The sequence below is a fragment of the Oryzias latipes genome, chromosome 3 (assembly GCF_053564925.1).
Source record: "Oryzias latipes strain Hd-rR chromosome 3, Olatipes_Hd-rR_3.1".
NCBI classification, from domain to species: domain Eukaryota; kingdom Metazoa; phylum Chordata; class Actinopteri; order Beloniformes; family Adrianichthyidae; genus Oryzias; species Oryzias latipes.
In genome coordinates, this window is record NC_136239.1 from 190824 (window position 1) to 210363 (window position 19540).

Genomic DNA, 19540 nt, shown 5'->3' on the forward strand with positions numbered 1-19540 from the left:
ATCCTGTCCAGCAAATGAACACACAGAATGCGGCTGGGAGCCTCTTGTGACGGACATGCTTGCTTTTACAATCGGGGTTGTTTGTTACTCTTCGAGTTTGTTCATATAAACCCCTTCTGTAACTGAAGCTGAACTGTACAGAGTTTTAGCTACTAACTACTAGCTACAAGCCCTAGACAGGATGAGAGGAGGGGAGACTGATAATAAAAGGTCTTGGGATAAGATCCGTGTCATACATAAATTCTATGCGTTGTTGCTCACACACACACACACACACGTACACGTGGCTGTTCAAGATCTGAGGATTCCTCTGTATTGCTGAGCTTTCGGATACATTTTGTGGCTTTGATACTGCTTCAGTGCACCGTCTCCATGGAAACTGCTCATTGTTTCAAAGAAACTGAATATTTATTCTTAGAATGTGGTATTATGGCCTTACTATCTGCTGAATCTGTGTTTGCGGTCCTCCCCCTCCCACCAATTCTCACATGCTGTCTTTGTCTTTTGCCCTTGAAACTCCATGAGTTGTCAGTGCTTGGGTCAATTCAGACTTCTGTCCAACTGTGAGCACGCAGAGCGGCTGCTGTCTTATCCTCCTGCCCATCCTTTGGTGTAGAAACAGCATTCAGAGAACAGTTTTGGTTGTCTGTGCTCCAACCTCCACCTGAAGAATGAATCTTTATATCTTCCAGCATTTGATACACATCAACATGTCCACAATTCAGAACCTAAAAGATTCAACTGACTGTGTGGCGATATGATACAGTCTGATGTTTTTACCTAAATACATAAAATCTAGTTAGTATTCATTTGGCATTTAAAACAGTGCTGAAAATGCTTTTTAAGAGAGAAACTCTTTTTTTATTTAATTAACAAAAACAAAATGTCCCTGACATAAAATATTTAAACATAAAAACGGAATTTTGGCTCATTTAGACTGTTTTATTTTTTGTGGTTTTTAAAGTGTGTCTAATGGCACACATTTAGTCATGTTTTGTTTAAAGGTCTGTGTAAAAAAAAGGTTTTCATGTGTTTAGTGAACACAACACACTACCATCAATGTGGTTCACCTTCAGCCAGTTGTAACTGACCCAACTTGGTCGAAGGAAGCTTTTAATTGGATGCCTTGTTGCATCACGTGAATAAAAGGGGAAAGATGGTAGAGGGACAACAGGAAGAGAAACCGATAAAGTTTGCCAAAAATTGATAATTTACTTCCTGATTGATTTCATACCTTTTTACCAACATAATCTTGTTTGTGTCTGTGGTTTTCAACCAATACTGCTTTTACTCCTATAACTAGATTAATGTTTGGATACAGAGTTTTTTTCCTTTACTTCCATTCTTTCAACAGAAACAAAATTCTCCACAGTCACGATTTCACTTTCCCAATCGTTCACACTTTTACTCACCTACATACACGTACTCGCCCATTCACACAATCAGATACAAAGTCTTTCAAACAAATATTCACAAATACCTTCACTTACCAATGCACACACAAACATCCACTCATGCACATATTTACTCTATCACAGAAAAACTGAGTCATCCATTGTGGTAGTACATTAATTTAAAGTTCTTTCCAGGAAGGGAGGGTCTGTGTTCTTGCTCAAGCTTCAAATGATCGGGGGGGGGGGGGGGGGGTTGATATTTATTTGTTATAAAAGTCAATAGACATAAACAACAGACCATTTCTAAAGACCCAAGCACATGTACTGCAAACAGTCACAGCACTGGAAAGCTTTCACTGTTAAGAAAAGAGCATCCTCCTCCTATGTTTAGCAAATGAAGAGATTGCACCACAATGGTTACAACAGGGTTGTTTAGAATTGATTCAAAGCTGCTTTCCTCCAATGATGCATTTTACAGATCAGAATTTGGACAACTATTTAAAAATTTGTTTGCATAGGAGCCATTTTGAATTCATAGTTAGCTTTAAGCTGATTTAATTTCAAGTTGTGTAAAGTGTATTTTGGACTTGTATGTTTTTGATGTTCTAGTGTATGTGTGCATACACAATTGCAACACACAGTTACTCACAAAATGGAGTGTATAAATTGCAAATCAGGTATTATGCACCCAAAAATCCTAAATTACACACAATCGTAAACTTGTAGTGGAGGAGAGACAAACATGCTATTCTCATGTTTGTGGAGAAGCAAAGGTAGCAACCAGAACTTGGATTTAATATGAACTGCAACCTGGGAACAATAGAGTATAGGAGAAAGCCGTAACCCTTGTGCTATCCTAGTCACTTTAACATTGGGAGTAGCCAATGCCCCCTGACGTCCGGACCCTGCGTGGTCTGAGCTCGGCTGCCGGTGAACCGAGCGAAGTGGGACTCAAAATTAAAATGAAAAAGCAATATTTCAAAATGCTTTTTCATTTTATACTTCAAACTGCTTATTCTGTCATAATTAAAACCAAAATGCAAAGAGGGGATTGCATTTGCATTTTCACATCCACCCTGCAAAATTTGTAGCAAAATTCTTTCTCAGTGAGCATTAGCAGAAGGGAGGCGGGGCGATGACGTCACTGCTTTCTCAGTGTGTCCGACCGCTGATAGACACAGACACACCAGGAGCAGTGGAGCTTTGTGTTAGCGGCAGAGAAGACGGTTTTGTGATGGTTGTGAACTTACGAGCCTTCTTCGGATTAAAGAATCCTTATTTGAGTCTAACTTCTGCAGTCCTGCTTTTGTGTCCGAATTCAAATCCTTGACACGACCGTCGATCGCGATGGACGTAATGAGCAGCCCTGCTCTGAAACATACACTGTCAGAAAAAAGGGTACGGTTGGGGTACGTTTGTGAACACTTAGGGTACAAATGGTGAATTTGTACCCTAAGTGAGTCATAATTACACCTTAGGGTACTCATATGTACCATTTAAGGATAAAAAAGGTACAAATATGTTTCCAACCATCAGAGGGCCCATATTTGGACCCTTTATTCCACAAACAAAGGTACAATCACTTGTGTGACAAAAGTAATAATTCAAAGTGTATGAAACGTCACCCAAAATCATTTAATACGTTGTTGGTTATTTATTTAAATAACCAAATATATTTAAGAGACCACACATCTTTTATGACTAGTTCTGAACAGTACACAAGCACATTATATTTTATTGATTGTGCAGAGCATCAAGATAATACATTTTAAACATGTATTAGTGTGAGCCTGTTTTTTTTTAACTTATATATAAGTAAAAATATACTTATATTTAATTTAGAGCAAAAGCACAATGTAGACAAAATTATTTGATGTTTTTAACCTTATATGGTGTACTTTAACTTGGCCTAAGTTCAATTTAAATTTCTAGTCTTTGAGCTGTTAATTTAAGTTATTTTTTTTCTAATCATGCATTCTCATAAAAAAAGTAAATTTCTACGTTACATTAAGTGTACATATTAGTACCTTTTAGCTTTTGTACCTACACAGGAAAAATGATATTTAAGTAGGTGTAAAAACGTAGAGGAAATATGTTGGAGTAAACCAGCGAGACCACGCCCACTCTACTTTCTTAAGTTTCGTTTCTTCCGCCATTTTGTTATCCCGCAGCGGCCGGAGGAAGATAGAGGCTGTGACTGAGGTAAGTCTGCTAATTGCTCAAAAATAAGTTGGAAACTTGTTTTAAGCGGGTTCGGTTATTTTATCTGTAAGGAATAACTTTTGTGTAGTGGAATGCTGCTATTCCACCGTGTATGTGCCTGTGAGATTGAAAACTACGAGCAGGAGTTAGTTTGCTAACGGTTAGCCTCAGCCGTTTGAAGTTCAGCTAAATGCAGCCATTAAATAAATTAAGCTGTTGTTTTTATTGGTGTTGTACCGCGTTCCGTTAAATACATTGAAATATATACATTTTTTTCACTAGATAATTTTGTCGCCGTTTTACCGATGTACGCTGGCGTTGATGCACCGTTGTTGTTGCCGCCGCCCCCCCCCCCCCTTTTTTTTTCTTTCTGTCTTTCTTAGTAAGGAAGCCAGCTTCTTTTGAAACGACCAGCTCCATAATTCCTACTGATATTTATCAGGTCCGTCGAATTCAATGCGTTAATCGTTTTAATCTGTAATGTGTAGGAGTCCAATAACGTTTTATTTTTTTTACACCGCAGTATGGCGGTCCTTCCCATTTATATGTCAGCCTGCCGTAGCTGCTGTGCGCGCGCAGCCACCATTTCTCGAATGCAAGACAGTGACAGAGACTGTTTAGGTTGTCATGATCGCTCATTGTTGGTCAAGCGAAGTTTATACTGTGTATTGTTGATTTTGATCATTCTCCTGCAGAGATTATTTTTTTTTAATTGAGGTCCGTGATTCCAGATACTCGTCACGATTTCTCATACCAAAAACTCATCTATAAACCAGGAAAAAATATTTTTTTTAAATGAACTTCCAAGAAATAAATCTGTAGGTCTTTAGAAGCCAGTGCATTGTCGTCAGTGTTTTTTTTTTTTTAGCAGTTCTACAAATCCTCCAATATTGCTGTGGCAGCTAGTGTGAACTGTATATTTGCCATTACTATTTTAAAATGTATTCATTTATTTGAAACAGGGCTTAGATCTGAATAAATGCTGTGTTGGTACCTTTTGGTGTTGTAATGTTTTTTCTTTTTTGTAATATATTATTTTTTTTCCCACCTGGAAAGATGCAAGCTGTGAGTGAACAAGTTCAGCTGACCTTCAAATCCTTTTGGGAATGCGGTGAGTGGAAACATCACAATTTCCAGCTTTTTTCTTTACAGGAATCAGTCAACTTTGTGGATAAACTGTCAGCTGTGATGCAAACAGATTTTTTTAATTGCTTTTTAATTTAAAGATAATTTCTGTGCTGTATTCTAAACATAATTTTGCTGTGTTCACAGCTGCCAAAAAGTTCAACATCCCAACCTTGGACTTGAAAGTGTTTGATGACTCAAAGACAGAAGTTGATGAGCAGGTTTTTGATCTCCTGTTGAAAAACCCAAACCTTGGTGTGTTGGAAATTTGTCTGGCCGAAGATTCAAATCCAGAAGGTGAAGTTTTTCTTTTAAATTGTAATTTATCTATTTTGTTTTGAATGGTTTTGGGTAAATTCCCCTTTGATGCCTGAATTTATTTCCAAGGGAAATAATCTGAGTTTTTCCTTTTAAAGTACATGCTAAATTAAGAACATTTTTGAGCTGAAGAGTTTTGATTGTATATTTGCATCAATAGGAGTCTGAGGGTTAATGATTTATTTGACAGGATAGTGTGGAGAACAAAACACGGGCAAATAAGTATGAGTTTTTTATCCTATTGCTGTCTTAGACAAGATAATAAATCTGCTAAACTGTTAAGTCGGTCAGTATTTAAAAATCTGTTTTTACTTTTTTTGTTTTTGCTATCATACTAATTTAAATATTACAGTAACTGAAAGCTTTAATACTTTGACAGATCAGCCGAGTTGTCTTGCATAGAGCTGCAATACCAGTTCAAGTGGAGATACTGAAGTGGACTCAGATGACACCATAATATTACAACACAGTCCTACAACAAGACAGAGTTGAAGACACCTCTCTTTCCAAAGTAAGTAAATAATCTTTTCACAAAGTCATTTCAAGCATTCAAAGTCAGGCTGTCTTTCCAATTCAGTTTAGTTGTCAAACAGTGCAGTAAGGCAGATCATCCAAACTAGTTTAAAGTTTTCTAGGGAAACAGCAGATTGCACCGAGTAAGTCACAACACATTGAATACATTCTGGAATACTGTCCTCATCATACATATAATTCTTCTGTATTTCCCTCAACAAAGCTCTGCATAATTAACAAGATATTGACTAAACGGGCGACAGTGGCTCAGGTGGTTTAGCAGGTCGTCCAATGACCGAAGGGTTGGCGGTTCGATCCCCGCTCCCACCAGCCAAAAAATGTCGTTGTGTCCTTGGGCAAGACACTTCACCCTCCTTGCCTCCAGTGTGGCTCCACTGGCGTGTGAATGTGCATGAATGCTCCCGGTGATGGTCAGAGGGGCCGTAGGCGCGAAATGGCAGCCACGCCTCTGTCAGTCTGCCCCAGGGCAGCTGTGGCTACAACCATAGCTTACCGTCACCAAGTATGAATGAGGAGTGAATGAATAATGGACACAATGTAAGCGCTTTGAGCATCTGGAAAAGCGCAGATAAATCCTATCCATTATTATTATTATTATACAAAGACAGACATTGATTATGCAGTTTTTGAGGGGGAAAAATGTTTTCTGGGACATGGTTTCTGCAGTTCAATTGGAATTCACCTTCAAGTTCTTGACAGGACTGTTTTGCAGAGTTAACCGGCCTTAACTTCCCATCATGCCATTGTTTACGCTCCCGTTACCTTACAGTCCCTCACAACCCCCAAGCAACAGAATTGGCGTGCAATATTGGAGCTATCCAGCCTTATAGATGTGAGCCAGATGCCAACTCAGACGAGGAGAATGAAGACAAGCGGAGCAGGGAGCTTGTGGCCTGCCAAATGTAGCTTGTATGTAACAACTACAAGCTTTCTCAAATTACATCTTTTCATCTGCTCCTGATTCATCCCAATTTGAGAAAATAAATATTCAGAAACACAGTTTTATTCTTAAATCTTACAACAATATGTCATCATAAAAATGCTACATTTTAAAAAATAACTTTCATTGGAGTGGGTCCCCCATTTTTAACATGTCGCAGTATTTTTCTCATGATGGGCACGTTTAAAAGAACACGTTTAAAACTGCACATCTGAGTATTCACTCAAATTGGGATGAAGCAGGAACAGACAAAATAAATGCAGTTTGAGGAAGGTCTCTATTGTGACGCACCACATGAAATGAAGTGGGTCCGAGTCCCTCTGCTCTGCTCTATTCTGATGCGTCCACTTGCAGACAAACAGATCCAGTAACATCTTCATCATACTTGTCTGAGCTTGATCTAAACTATGGCCGGAAAGCTTCAATATTGCTCACCATTTTGGTTTCACCACTAATGTTAGTTTTAGGTTGGAAGGACTGTAAGCTAGAGGGAGAGGGCGTAAACAAAGGGATGTTCGGACATCAGCAGAGGGTAACTACTGTGTCAATAGCCCCGCCTACAACTCAGAAGTTAATTTCTGATCAACTCCAAACCACTCTGCACAAACTGTCTTTAAACATCATCTCAAAGTGCTTTAACCCCAGTAATCAGTGCTTGCAGTTGTATTTTTTATTATTAATATGGACTTTTAAATTTGGTCCAATAGGTGGTTGCTGTCATTGGTGAGGATGCATCATCCGTTGACGGTCATGTGAATGTCCAGCATATCCAGTACAGCAAGGTGCGAGAGGATATACCAAAGAAGTACCCTTTCTTGAAGACAACCTCAGGGGTCAGTGACATTTTAAATCAGTTCTCAGCTTAAAATACATTTTGAATGTCAATATAAGCTGAGACATCTGCTAAAATTACCATTAACAGCTTTAACTCAATTGTAAAAACATTGTAATTTTCTAAACCCATATATAAATATATAGTCATTCAAGCCAAGTAATATTTATACAATGAGGTCACTAAAGGGAAATGGCAACAAAGAATATTAGAATGTTTTATGTCTTTTGTTTTTTTTAGTTGGTGAATGATTAATTTTCTAATTTTTTTCAATTTTCAGTTGTTTGATGATGTTGACCGAATGCATCCATCACCTGTCAGTTTAAGCCAGCGCTTCAAGGACGGCGTTTACCAGTATTGTGCCAAAGGTGCTTGAGCTTGTTCAAAGAAAAGCTCCATTAGCCAAAGTCTCCAAAGAAGCAAGAGAAGAGATGCTTGCAGAGGATCTACTAGGTATTGACATAAACGTAATCCTTGGTAATCTTTAGTGTGTTTTATAGTTCTTCTTTTTAGAATTCGTATCAATATTATCTTATCACATTTATGCATTTTATTATTTAAATTATGCATTTAAACTTGGTTCTAAGTTTACTTTTTTATTTATTTTTAGAAAATGTAGAATGCAGTAGAAAGATGTACTTAAAATGAGGTCTAGTGCTTCTTTTGTTAATGTCACAAGTTTTATTAAATGGTTTAAAAATAGTAACTGAAGTGCTATGTGCTGTTTACAATTGATCAAATGTTAAGGTTATAGTTACAATGAATGCAATGTGAACTGAAGGAAAAATATAGATTTTTCATTATTGTAAAATTGCTAATAATTGTAAATATATGCATCCTGTTGTGACACTGTGAAGCTTAAAACATTCATACTGTGAATTGTCAGAATTGTAATTGTTTTGAATGTTTAATAAATGTGATAAACAGTATACTGGTCTTTTAATGTGCTGTATCTGGTACAAATTTGCCATCAAAGGGTACAAAAGGCTTGTCACTGGGGCAGTACCCTTAAAAGAACAAATTGGTACCTTTTTTAAAGGTACATTATGGTACCATAGCACTATAAGGTACAATTTAGTCCACAGAGGTACATATTTGCCTTTGAAAGGTACATACTGAAAGGGTACAGATACGCACCTATATAAAAGGGTACAACATTTGTACCCTTGAGGGTACTGCCCCAGTGACAAGCCATTGTACCTCTAAAGGTACAAATTTTGCACATTTTTTTTGACAGTGTACATCAATGCACATGCGTGTTTAAAAACACTAAGCGCAAACTCTCTGTCATCAGAGTTGCTCTCTTCCCTGCGGCACGTCAAATCCCCGGCAGAAAACCCCTCCAGACAACCGCAGTGATTATTGAAGCCGCCCCGCGTGTCTCCTCCTGCTATCAGCTCTGCAGTTCTCGCCCAATAAATACGAGATCATTACGAAGCTGTTTTTAACGTGGCACGCGCTTCGTATGGAGCCAGCAGCGCCTTTGTAATGCCATGAAAAATGAGCAAACTAAAATAAAATTGAATTTTTATAAAATACTCATTATTTTCCAAAGTCACAGGGAGCCACAACAGATGGATGAAAGAGCCACATGTGGCTCCGGAGCCATGGGTTGCCAGCCCTGGGTTAGTGGGTTAGGGTTTAGGGTTAGGGTAAAGGGTTAGGATTAGGGTTTTAAGCTGTTTTAGAATGTGAAAAGTAACACTCCTTTGTGTCTTTGCTCCTTAGACAACATGCCGCTGCCGCCACTCCTTCTCGTCGCTCTGCTGTGCCTGAGTCAGCCACTCGGTGTGCAGACTTTGGTTCGTCTGCTGGACGACGTAGAGCTGCGCTCAGCTTTCTCGGCGGCTCGCACTAACAGCATGGAGGGTGGACCAAAAATGACCGTTACCTTCGATGTGGTTTATGTCAACATTGGTGAAGATTTTGACGCAAAAGCTGGCTTGTTCCGCTGTCGCATCTCGGGAGCGTACTACTTTTCCTTCACAGTAGGAAAGTTCCCCCACAAAGACCTTTCTGTGATGCTGATGAAGAACAGGAATGAGGTGCAAGCCATTGTGTATGAGGAAAACGCTGGAGAGGAGAGGAAGGTAGGTTCATACGCAGTTTCACAGGTGTTTGTTTTGAGTCCAAAATCACCAAAGATTTCTACACTCTGTCATGTTTACCTGTCATTCCTAATCAAGCTCATTAATCTCACCTGTCTTTGTATATATATGTACTCCCAGTCCTCTCAATTGGTCTCCTTGTCAGTTTAGTAGTCTGTTCACTAATTCCAACAATCTTTAAGCTCCGTCAAGTTCGTGGTTGTGGCCCAGCTATGTCGTTTTTGTTACTTCTGTCCGCGATCAATTGTTACTGACAAAGTTTCTGTCCTTGACCAAGCACTTGTGAATGCCCTTGTTTACTGATCCAGACAGTGTCTTCAGGAGTTCCAAAGCTGTCCCCCCTGACTCTTCATGTTCTCTGGCTCTTTGTGCTGCATGGTATTGTTTTGACTACAAAAACAGCCACTTAGAATTACAATTTATGCAAATGTCCTACTTTCTGCTGGGATCACAGACGCTTCCTTAATTTGCATGCCTTCCTCCACTGCCCCCTTCAAGATGATAAAGATTCTACACTCTGGCTCTGCGCTGTGATTTGAGCGTAGGGCACGGTGTGTCTGTCTGGCAGCAACCAGATTTGAGCGTTGTGGTGCATTTTGGGTGTTTCAGCATTTCCAGAGTTAAAAAATCTGAACTGTGGCATGTCAACCAATCAAAGGCTCAGTTTTGGGCTTTTAACATGTTCAATTATGCAATCAGTGAGTGGAGTCCAAAATCAATATGGGGAAGAACCTGATCGTTCTCCTCCTAAACTTTATATTTTTCTTATTAGTATCAGAACATTAAATAAAAGATCGTGTAATTTTATTTTTTCCCTCCTTGGACTAATGAAGGGCAACATCAAACTGGGTCACAGAAATACAGCTGACGGCGTTCGTCATTCAGATGCAGCATTGCAGCAGACGGTGAAACTCTCTGTACTGACAGATTCTCTAAATGATGTCATAACCCCCAGACATGGAGACGTGATTACTTTATGTCGAGCTCTTCAAAACAAATCAACCTGATCTCTAAATATCATGACTTGAGATATACACAGACACTGCTTCATGTAGCGATGAGGCTAAAAACATTTGGCGGTAGCGGTTACTGAAAAAGATTTTGAATAAGCATCGATTTTTGTTTCTGGGCATTTTGCTGTGGATCCAAATGGAAACGCAAATTTGTTGTGAATCGTGTTTGGTGTGAACGCAGCAGTAGAGTTGAAAGCTTTATACAGAGCTGATTGAGGCTTTTTCCTCCACCAATCTCAAAGGGATTGGTCTGAAACCTCTGCTCCGGGAGTGGTTGATCTTTGGGTGGATCCTGTTTCTGCCCCTGCTGTCTGCCTCAGCCTAGAAACCTGCTGAAGCTGGTTTTTCTCTGGTGAATTAGCACCTTGCAGTTTACCCTCCTTCCGTTTGCTCCAGTGGTTTAGTTCTTGTTTGGTTTCTCTTTGTTAACTTTTGCTTAATCATTTGCTATTTGATTAGTTGTTGTATTTGGGGGGTTATATTTCTGTTAACATTAGAAAGGCTGAGAATGTATTTTAAATAAATTAATGACTTAAACACGCTTGGTCTTGTCCCAGTTCAGTTTATTAGCTTTTGTGGGTCAATTTGTTTTGGGTTCCTCCCTCCACTGGTCACCCAAAATCAAAGGCTGTGCTTCCATCTGATCTCAAAGTCAACTTAATTGTCTATTCTTCACACGTGCTCGATACACAATGAATCAAAACTCCGTTTCTCATGCGTGGACAAAAAAAAAGAAAATTTACAACATTAACAAATAAAGTGCGAGTCCAAGAATGCAATCTCTCTGAGTTTCAATATTTTACTTTGTGACTTTTTCCCTTTCATTTGGATCAGGGATGTAAAAACAAGTGCTTCACAAACAAAGTTGATTGATAAAAGAAGTTTAAAGTGCACATACATTTTTGGATTGGAGAGGAGACTGCCCAACACTATTCCCTGCTTCTTCCCCGAGACTTTAAATTCAAATTCAAATTAATTTTATTTCAATAGCACCTTTCATGTACAAAACAGCTCAAGGTGCTGTACACAAAAACAAAACAAGAATGCAGAAAACACCAATCCCAATGCATGCAATAAAATAATTAAATAAGCTCACAATAAAATACACAAAAACAAACACAAGTAAAAGAGAAATGACTAAAGAAAAAAAGCTAAAGAAGAGAGAACCCAGAAGGTGCCGTCTGCTCTGTCCTCCTATTGGCCGGGATGTCAGCATAGACACAAACACCCCAGCCAAGGGGGAGAAGACACTCCTAAACCGTCTAATTTTGGCTAGAAGACATGAAACACATAAATATGTTAAAATTTCATACTAAATATAAGAGCACAATTTCTAGATTAAACAAATAAAATGATAAAATGATGTGATAAAACATCATAAAACATATATAAATGGGAAAAGAGACATGACATGAAATCAAATTAGAAGCTAATTTAAAAAGATGTTTCTTTAATTTCATTTTAAAAACCTCGACAATAGATGAGACCCTCACATCCTCAGGTAGACTGTTCCACAGACGAGGCCCGTAGCATCTAATCAGCATCAGAGACATCGAGACAATTAATGACCTCCTCCTGAACCCAGAAACACTGAGGTCATTATACTTGGTCCTAAAAACCTCAGAGATGCTCTGTCTGCTCGGATAGTCTCCCTGGATGGTGTAAGTATAGCCCCCAATTCCACAGTTAGAAACCTTGGGGCTTTATTTGACCAGGATTTAAGGCTCACATATCTCAGGCGTGTAGAACTGCCTTTTTTCACCTGTGGAATATTGCTAAGATCAGAAATCTACTTTCTAAGAGTGATGCTGAAAAACTCATCCATGCATTTGTTACGTCTAGACTGGATTACTGTAACTCCTTGTTAGCAGCGTGTCCTAAGAGTTCCTTAAGAAGTCTCCAGCTTGTTCAGAACGCAGCAGCTAGATTGTTAGCAGGAATTAGCAGAAGAGATCACATCACTCCTGTGTTAGTTTCACTTCACTGGATCCCAGTTGATTCTAGAATCAAGTTCAAGATCCTCCTGTTAACCTATAAGGCCTTACATGGAATGGCCCCGTCCTATATTAAGGACCTCATAGTCCCTTACCATCCAATGAGAACACTTCACTCACTAAATGCAGGACTGCTTGTGGTTCCTAGAATTAGTAAAAGTACGGTTGGAGGTAGAGCGTTTAGTCACCAAGCCCCTGTTTTATGGAATAAACTCCCAGCTCATGGAAGAGAGGCCGACTCAGTTTCTACATTCAAAGTTAGACTGAAAACATTCCTCTGTGGACAGGCTTATTGTCCGACTAGTTAGTATTCAGAGATTATTTAACTTAATGTTAATGTGTTTAAATTAAACTTAATAACAATAACTATTAGTTAATCTAGCCACAGGGGTTGCAAGCCAGTTGCCTCTGTGCCGGTCCCAAGCCCGGATAAATAGAGAGGGTTGCGCCAGGAAGGGCATCCGGCGTAAAAATTGCCAAAATAACCATGCGAATCATCCACAACACTTTAGACATACCGGATCGGTCGAGGCCCGGGTTAACAACGACCGCCACCGATGCTGTTAACCTACAGGGTGTCGGTGGAAATTTGCTTACTGTTGGTGGAAGAAAGAGGGGAGCAGAAGGGTCCGTGGCCAGAGAGAGAAGGGAAAAGGCAGGAACATAGGTTTGAGAATAGGGACTCTTAACGTTGGTACAATGACAGGGAAAGGCAGAGAGCTGGCAGACATGATGGAGAGAAGGAAGGTAGATGTACTGTGTGTGCAGGAGACAAGGTGGAAGGGCAGCAAGGCACGTAGTATTGGAGGAGGATACAAACTGTTCTATCATGGTGTTGATAGGAAGAGAAACGGGGTAGGAGTGATTCTGAAGGGGGAGTTTGTAAACAGTGTTCTAGAGGTGAAAAGAGTCTCAGACAGGATGATGAGCCTAAAGTTAGAAATTGAAGGGGTGATGGTGAATCTAGTCAGTGGGTATGCGCCACAGGTTGGCTGTGAGTTAGAAGTGAAGGAGAGATTCTGGAGTGAGTTGGATGAGGTCATCGACAGTATCCCCAGAGGAGAGAGAGTTGTTATTGGAGCAGACTTTAATGGGCATGTTGGTGAGGGCAACAGAGGTGATGAGGAGGTGATGGGCAGGTTTGGTGTGAAGGAAAGGAATCTGGAGGGACAGATGGTGGTGGACTTTGCAAAGAGGATGGAAATGGCTGTAGTCAACACTTACTTCCAGAAGAGAGAGGAACATAGAGTGACATACAGAAGTGGAGGTAGGAGTACTCAGGTGGACTACATCCTGTGTAGACGAGGTCATTTGAGAGAGGTTAACGACTGCAAAGTGGTGGTAGGAGAGAGTGTAGCCAAACAGCACCGCATGGTGGTGTGTAAGATGACTCTGGAGGTCAGGAAGAAGAAGAGAGGGAAAACAGAAAAGAAGACCAAGTGGTGGAAGCTACAGAATCAAGAAACTTGTGAGGAATTTAGGCAGAAGTTGAGACAGGTCCTGGGTGGTCAGGATGAGCTTCCAGATGACTGGGAAACTACAGCAGAGATTATCAGGGAAACAGGTAGGAAGGTGCTAGGTGTGTCATCTGGAAAGAGGAAAGACGGTAAAGACACTCGGTGGTGGAATGAGGAAGTACAGGAATGCGTCCAGAGGAAGAGGTTGGCTAAAAGGAAGTGGGATGTAGAAAGGACTGAGGAAGGTAGACAGGAGTACAAGGAAGCGCAGCGTAGAGTGAAGAGAGAGGTGGCAAAGGCCAAACAGAAAGCTTAGGATGAGCTATATGACAGGTTAGACACAAAGGAAGGAGAGAAGGACTTGTACAGACTAGCCAGACAGAGAGACAGAGATGGGAAGGACGTGCAACAGATAAGGGTGATTAAGGACAGAGATGGAAAGGTGCTAACAACCCAGGAGAGTGTACAGAAAAGATGGAAGGAGTATTTTGAGGAGCTGATGAACGAGGAAAATGACAGGGAAAGAAGGGAGGAAGATGTGGTTGTTGTGGAGCAGGAAGTAGCAGAGATTGAAAAGGATGAGGTTAGGAAGGCTCTGAAAAGGATGAAGAGCGGAAAGGCCGTTGGTCCTGATGACGTACCTGTGGAGGTATGGAAGTGCTTAGGAGAGACAGCAGTGGAATTTCTAACGAGTTTGTTCAATAGGATTCTAGAGAGTGAGAAGATGCCTGAGGAATGGAGGAGAAGCGTTCTGGTCCCGATCTTTAAGAACAAGGGTGACACGCAGAACTGCAGCAACTATAGAGGAATAAAATTGATGAGCCACACAATGAAGCTGTGGGAAAGAGTAATGGATGCCAGGCTTAGGAAGAAGGTGGAGATTTGTGAGCAGCAGTATGGTTTCATGCCCCGCAAGAGCACCACTGATGCCATTTTTGCTTCGAGAATGTTGATGGAAAAGTACAGAGATGGTCAGAAGGAGCTGCATTGTGTGTTGGTAGATTTAGAGAAGGCGTATGACAGGGTGCGAGGGAGGAGCTGTGGTACTGTATGAGATTGTCTGGAGTGGCAGAGAAGTATGTCAGAGTAGTTCAGGAAGTATGACGGTGGTGAGATGTGCTGTAGGTCAGACAGAGGAGTTCAAGGTGGAGGTGGGACTACACCAAGGATCAGCTTTGAGTCCCTTTTTGTTTGCTATGTTGACGGACAGGCTGACAGACGAGGTAAGACAGGAATCTCCCTGGACAATGATGTTTGCGGATGACATCTTAATTTGCAGTGAGAGTAGAGAGCAGGTGGAGGAACAGCTAGAGAGGTGGAGGTTTGCTCTGGAAAGAAGAGGCATGAAGGTCAGTCGTAGTAAGACAGAATACATGTGTCTGAACGAGAGGGATCAAGGTAGAAGCGTTAGGTTACAGGGGGCTGAGGTGGAGAAGGTGCAGGAGTTTAAGTACTTGGGGTCAACAGTTCAGTGTGATGGAGAGTGTGGAAAAGAGGTGAAGAGGCGAGTGCAGGCAGGTTGGAGCAGGTGGAGGAAAGTGTCAGGAGTGTTGTGTGACAGAAGAGTGTCAGCAAGACTCAAAGGAAAGGTGTACAAGACAGTGGTGAGACCAGCTCTGCTCTATGGGTTAGAGACGGTAGCAGTGAGACAGAGACAAGAGGCTGAGATGGAGGTAGCGGAGATGAAGATGTTGAGGTTCTCCTTAGGAGTGACCAGGTTAGACAGGATAAGGAACGAGTACATCAGAGGGACGGCTCATGTTGCCTGTGTTAGCGACAAAGTCAGAGAAGCCAGACTGAGATGGTTTGGACATTTTCAGAGGAGGGATAGTGGATATATTGGTAGAAGGATGTTGGAGATGGAGCTGCCTGGCAGGAGGGCAAGAGGACGGCCAAAGAGGAGATATATGGATGTCTTAACAGAGGACATGAAGTTGGCTAATGTTAGGGTAGAAGATGTCCATGACAGAGTGAGGTGGAAAACGATGATTCGCTGTGGCGACCCCTGATGGGAAAAGCCGAAAGAGAAAGAAGAAGAACAATAACTATTAGTTGTTAGTAGCTGCTAGAATTTCAAGCTGGGGTAACTATGGTGCACTGGGGTTCTGTCCTCTTTTCTCATCTACTTCTACCCTTCCTCTCTCCTCTATTCTTGATCATTATTCATCATTTAGTTCTTCATGCCTCTGTTTGGTGCAGTGATTCATGTACTGTCCCTCTGTCCCCTCCTGGAGATTGGGAGTGCTTCCAGATTCCAGTTGGCTCTTCCGTCCCTCCAACTCCATCTGGATGAAGCTCGTCTGCTGGACTTTATATATGTAGTTGTAGATTTAGATAAGTTAATTCTTCTCTATGAGTTCTGGTAAATCACCTGTCCGTCCTGGGGGAGGATCCATCCTTCATGTGGACACCCCTGAGGTTTCTTCTTTTTTTCCAGAATCTGTTTTTTTAAGGAGTTTTTCCTTACCGCGAAGGAGGGGCTAAGGCGGGGGTCGGCAACCCGCGGCTAAGGAGCCACATGTGGCTCTTTAGCGCTGCCTTAGTGGCTCCCCGGAGCATTTTCAAAAATGTTTGAAAATGTAAAAAGATGGGGGAGAGAAATATATTTTTTTGTTTTAATATGGTTTCTGTAGGAGGAAAAACAAGACACAAACATTCTTGACGTTTACCAATGCTGTGAGAATATGTAGAATAAATATTGTAACGCCCAGCAGGTACATCACTTGCAGCGGAAAATACGGGAGTCAAGCTGTCAGCAAGTTGAGCTGTCAATCAACTGACAGCGCTGGAGAACTGTCCATGTCACACACACCGCACGACTACGAACAGTCTCAGAGAGGAGGAGACAAAAAGAGAAGCTGAAAGCGCAGTCTGATTTCCGGCCTATCAAGCCCATTTATTTTGAACACACACCACATTGAACATTGCACAGGAGTGATCAACCTCTCTCCCTCCCACAATCATGGTGCAACATAAAGAACCAACATAACAGGAAGAATAAACTAAGGTGGAACAACAAAACTGCCATACAAAAAGAAACGTGGGCAAACAGAAACGCTCATGCTGAGCCCTAATAAGATCAGGAGACCGCATCCCACAATCCCCTGCTGCTAACAGACCTAAAATGCACATGACCACCACTACAATTTCAACATTTCTCTCAACGAAAATTTGCGTCATAGCCTGCGACACACATTTCTACCAGCAGGGCTTTTTATTTTGTTTTACTTTTAGCGGACCGCTAGGCAGGTGGCTGATGTAAATGAACCACCGTCAGTTCCGTGCATTGATCTCCTACTACACAACACAGTCCAATGGCTGTCCAGGGGTGACGCTTTCCGTCACTTTGTCGTCTGTTTAGAACACGTGAAAACATTCCTGAAAAGCAAAGACCTGAACAACCCGCAACTGGAAGATACTGAGTGGCTGGAAAAGCTGCACTTTTTGGTGGATATGACTGACAAGCCACCTAAACGAGCTGAAGGAAAGTCTGCAGGCGCCGCAAATGCTTGAAGCTGTTCTGTCATTGGAGCGCAGGCTGACTGTCTTTGCAGAGATGTACAGCGAAAGAAGAGGATGCTGCTGTTTTACCTTTGCACTGACTTGCTTGGCATTTACACAGAAATCAAACTTAACTGTATTTATTTGATTTTATATACTTTACCTTTTCAAAAGGCTGCTGTTTTATTTTTTATAAACCCAGGCTGCGTTTTATTGCACTCTGTTTAGTTCCCAGAGAAGCGGCACGTCACGCACGTTCCATTTTAATGTTTTTTGTTCGAATCCTCAGAATAAAGATGACATCAAAAATCGGATTTTTTTTCTTACATTTCTTTAATTTTATCAAAGCAATGAAGCATAATTCATTGATATTGTAATGAAGTTAAACTTGAACAACAGAGCAGTCACGTGACGCGTCGTTCTCCGCTGAATGCACTGCAGGTCAAATAAACATTTAATCATTAATGCTCATTATGTATTTGTAACAACTTAGTCATTTTGATAGTTGGCTAATATAGATACATATTGCATGTGTTGCCTTCATTATAAGGCTTAAATAGGGCTTTTAATATTTTGCAGCTCCAGACATATTTGTTTTTTTTCGTCCAATGTGGTTCTTTCAACATTTTGGGTTGCTGACCCCTGCTCTAAGGGCAGGAATGTCCAGTTTAGCTTACCATATTTTCACGACCATAAGGCGCACCGGATGGTAGGGCGCGGTCTCAGTCATGGGGGATTTGTTTGACACATACAAAAGGCGCACCGGGTGTTAAGGCGCGAGCACGTTAACGCCCCGTTCAGAACCTCTGTGCTTCTAGAGTGGGTTAATAATGTTACGGCGGGTGGTTGGGGGAGTACCCAGGCGCAGAGAGGATGAAGCATGAGGTCAAGGTGGATAGGGGCTTTAATATTAACAAAAGGCTACACACCAAAAACCACTGCACAAGCAGGCTAAAAAACTCGAAACAGTATAAAATACTCGAAACAGGGGAAGAGCCGAAATATAAACTATGGACCAGCACAGGAGGAAGGGAATGACGAGACTTAAATACATACAGACAAACGAGACACAGGTGAACACAATCAGGAAGGATGGGGACCAAAGTAAAACTCAAAACTACAACAAAACAGGAAACCCTACAAAATAAAACAGGAAGTAACACAACCTCTCCAAAACCAACAAAGAACCAAACACAAAAGGAAAGAAACTGAAACAGTAACAAATAAAACATCCAGTCTCTGTTTTTTTTAGAGGAAACGTTTTATTTTGTTACTGTTCTCCCTAACTGAATAACACAAACCGAATGGTCACTCACTTGCGCGCTCCTGTTTCCCTTCCTTCTTATCCTACACAAGCGCTAAAGACACACAGCACCGACACAGAGGTGCTAGAAAACGCTGCTGCTTTCCGCACACACACACACACACACACACAGACTTACGCTCAAGTGCTGTCACGGCTACTTTCTGCTCCTTTCAGCACATACACACGCACAAAGACACACACACAGACTTGCGGCCAGTCTCTCTCTGCATTTTTCCTCCTATGCGTAGCGAAAACAGCAGCTTAAAGCAGTGGGCCAGCTGCTTTTCTGCTTACTCCTACTGTACTGAAATGGTTGAGGATTATGAGGTAGGAGCATAGAAGGCTTTAAAATGTAGATAGTTGCACTGCAGTTAAGTTCCACTTAGCCTTTACGTCTCTCTCCCTCCCTCACTCCATCTTCTTCAACGACACACAACTACACATTAGGCGCACCGGCTCATAGGGCGCCCCCTGCTGGCGGTAGAAAATTTATGACTTTTAAGTGCGCCCTATAGGCGTGAAAATACGGTAGTCCGTTTGTTAGTTCTATTTTGTATTTTCCTATTGAATTCTATGTGTTCATGATCCTTTTGATTATATTTTTACTTTCTCAATTACCGATACGAAGCCCATCAAGACGACTGTTGTTGTGAATTTGGGCAATGCAAATTAAAAAAAAGAAATTGGATTGAATCTAAACGAGGCCTTGCCGTGTTTTTTTGTCCTGACCCTGGGGACCTTCAGCAGGCCTTCACCTGAGGATCTAAAGGCTCTGGGAGGTTCACATGTGAAAAGCAAGTCGGATATAAAAGAAGG

General features: G+C 41.2%; 1 protein-coding gene across 2 annotated transcripts in view; it reads left to right on the forward strand.

Annotated features, from left to right (window-relative positions):
* Window positions 1–19540, forward strand: part of c1qtnf4 (C1q and TNF related 4) — a 44525-nt gene that overhangs the window by 17966 nt on the left and 7019 nt on the right. For both annotated transcript variants that reach the window (XM_078944092.1, XM_023951148.2), the window contains exon 2: window positions 9074–9435. In XM_078944092.1, coding sequence (XP_078800218.1) covers window positions 9079–9435 — 357 coding nt within the window. In that variant the 5' untranslated portion in view covers window positions 9074–9078. The remainder of the gene's footprint in view (window positions 1–9073; window positions 9436–19540) is intronic.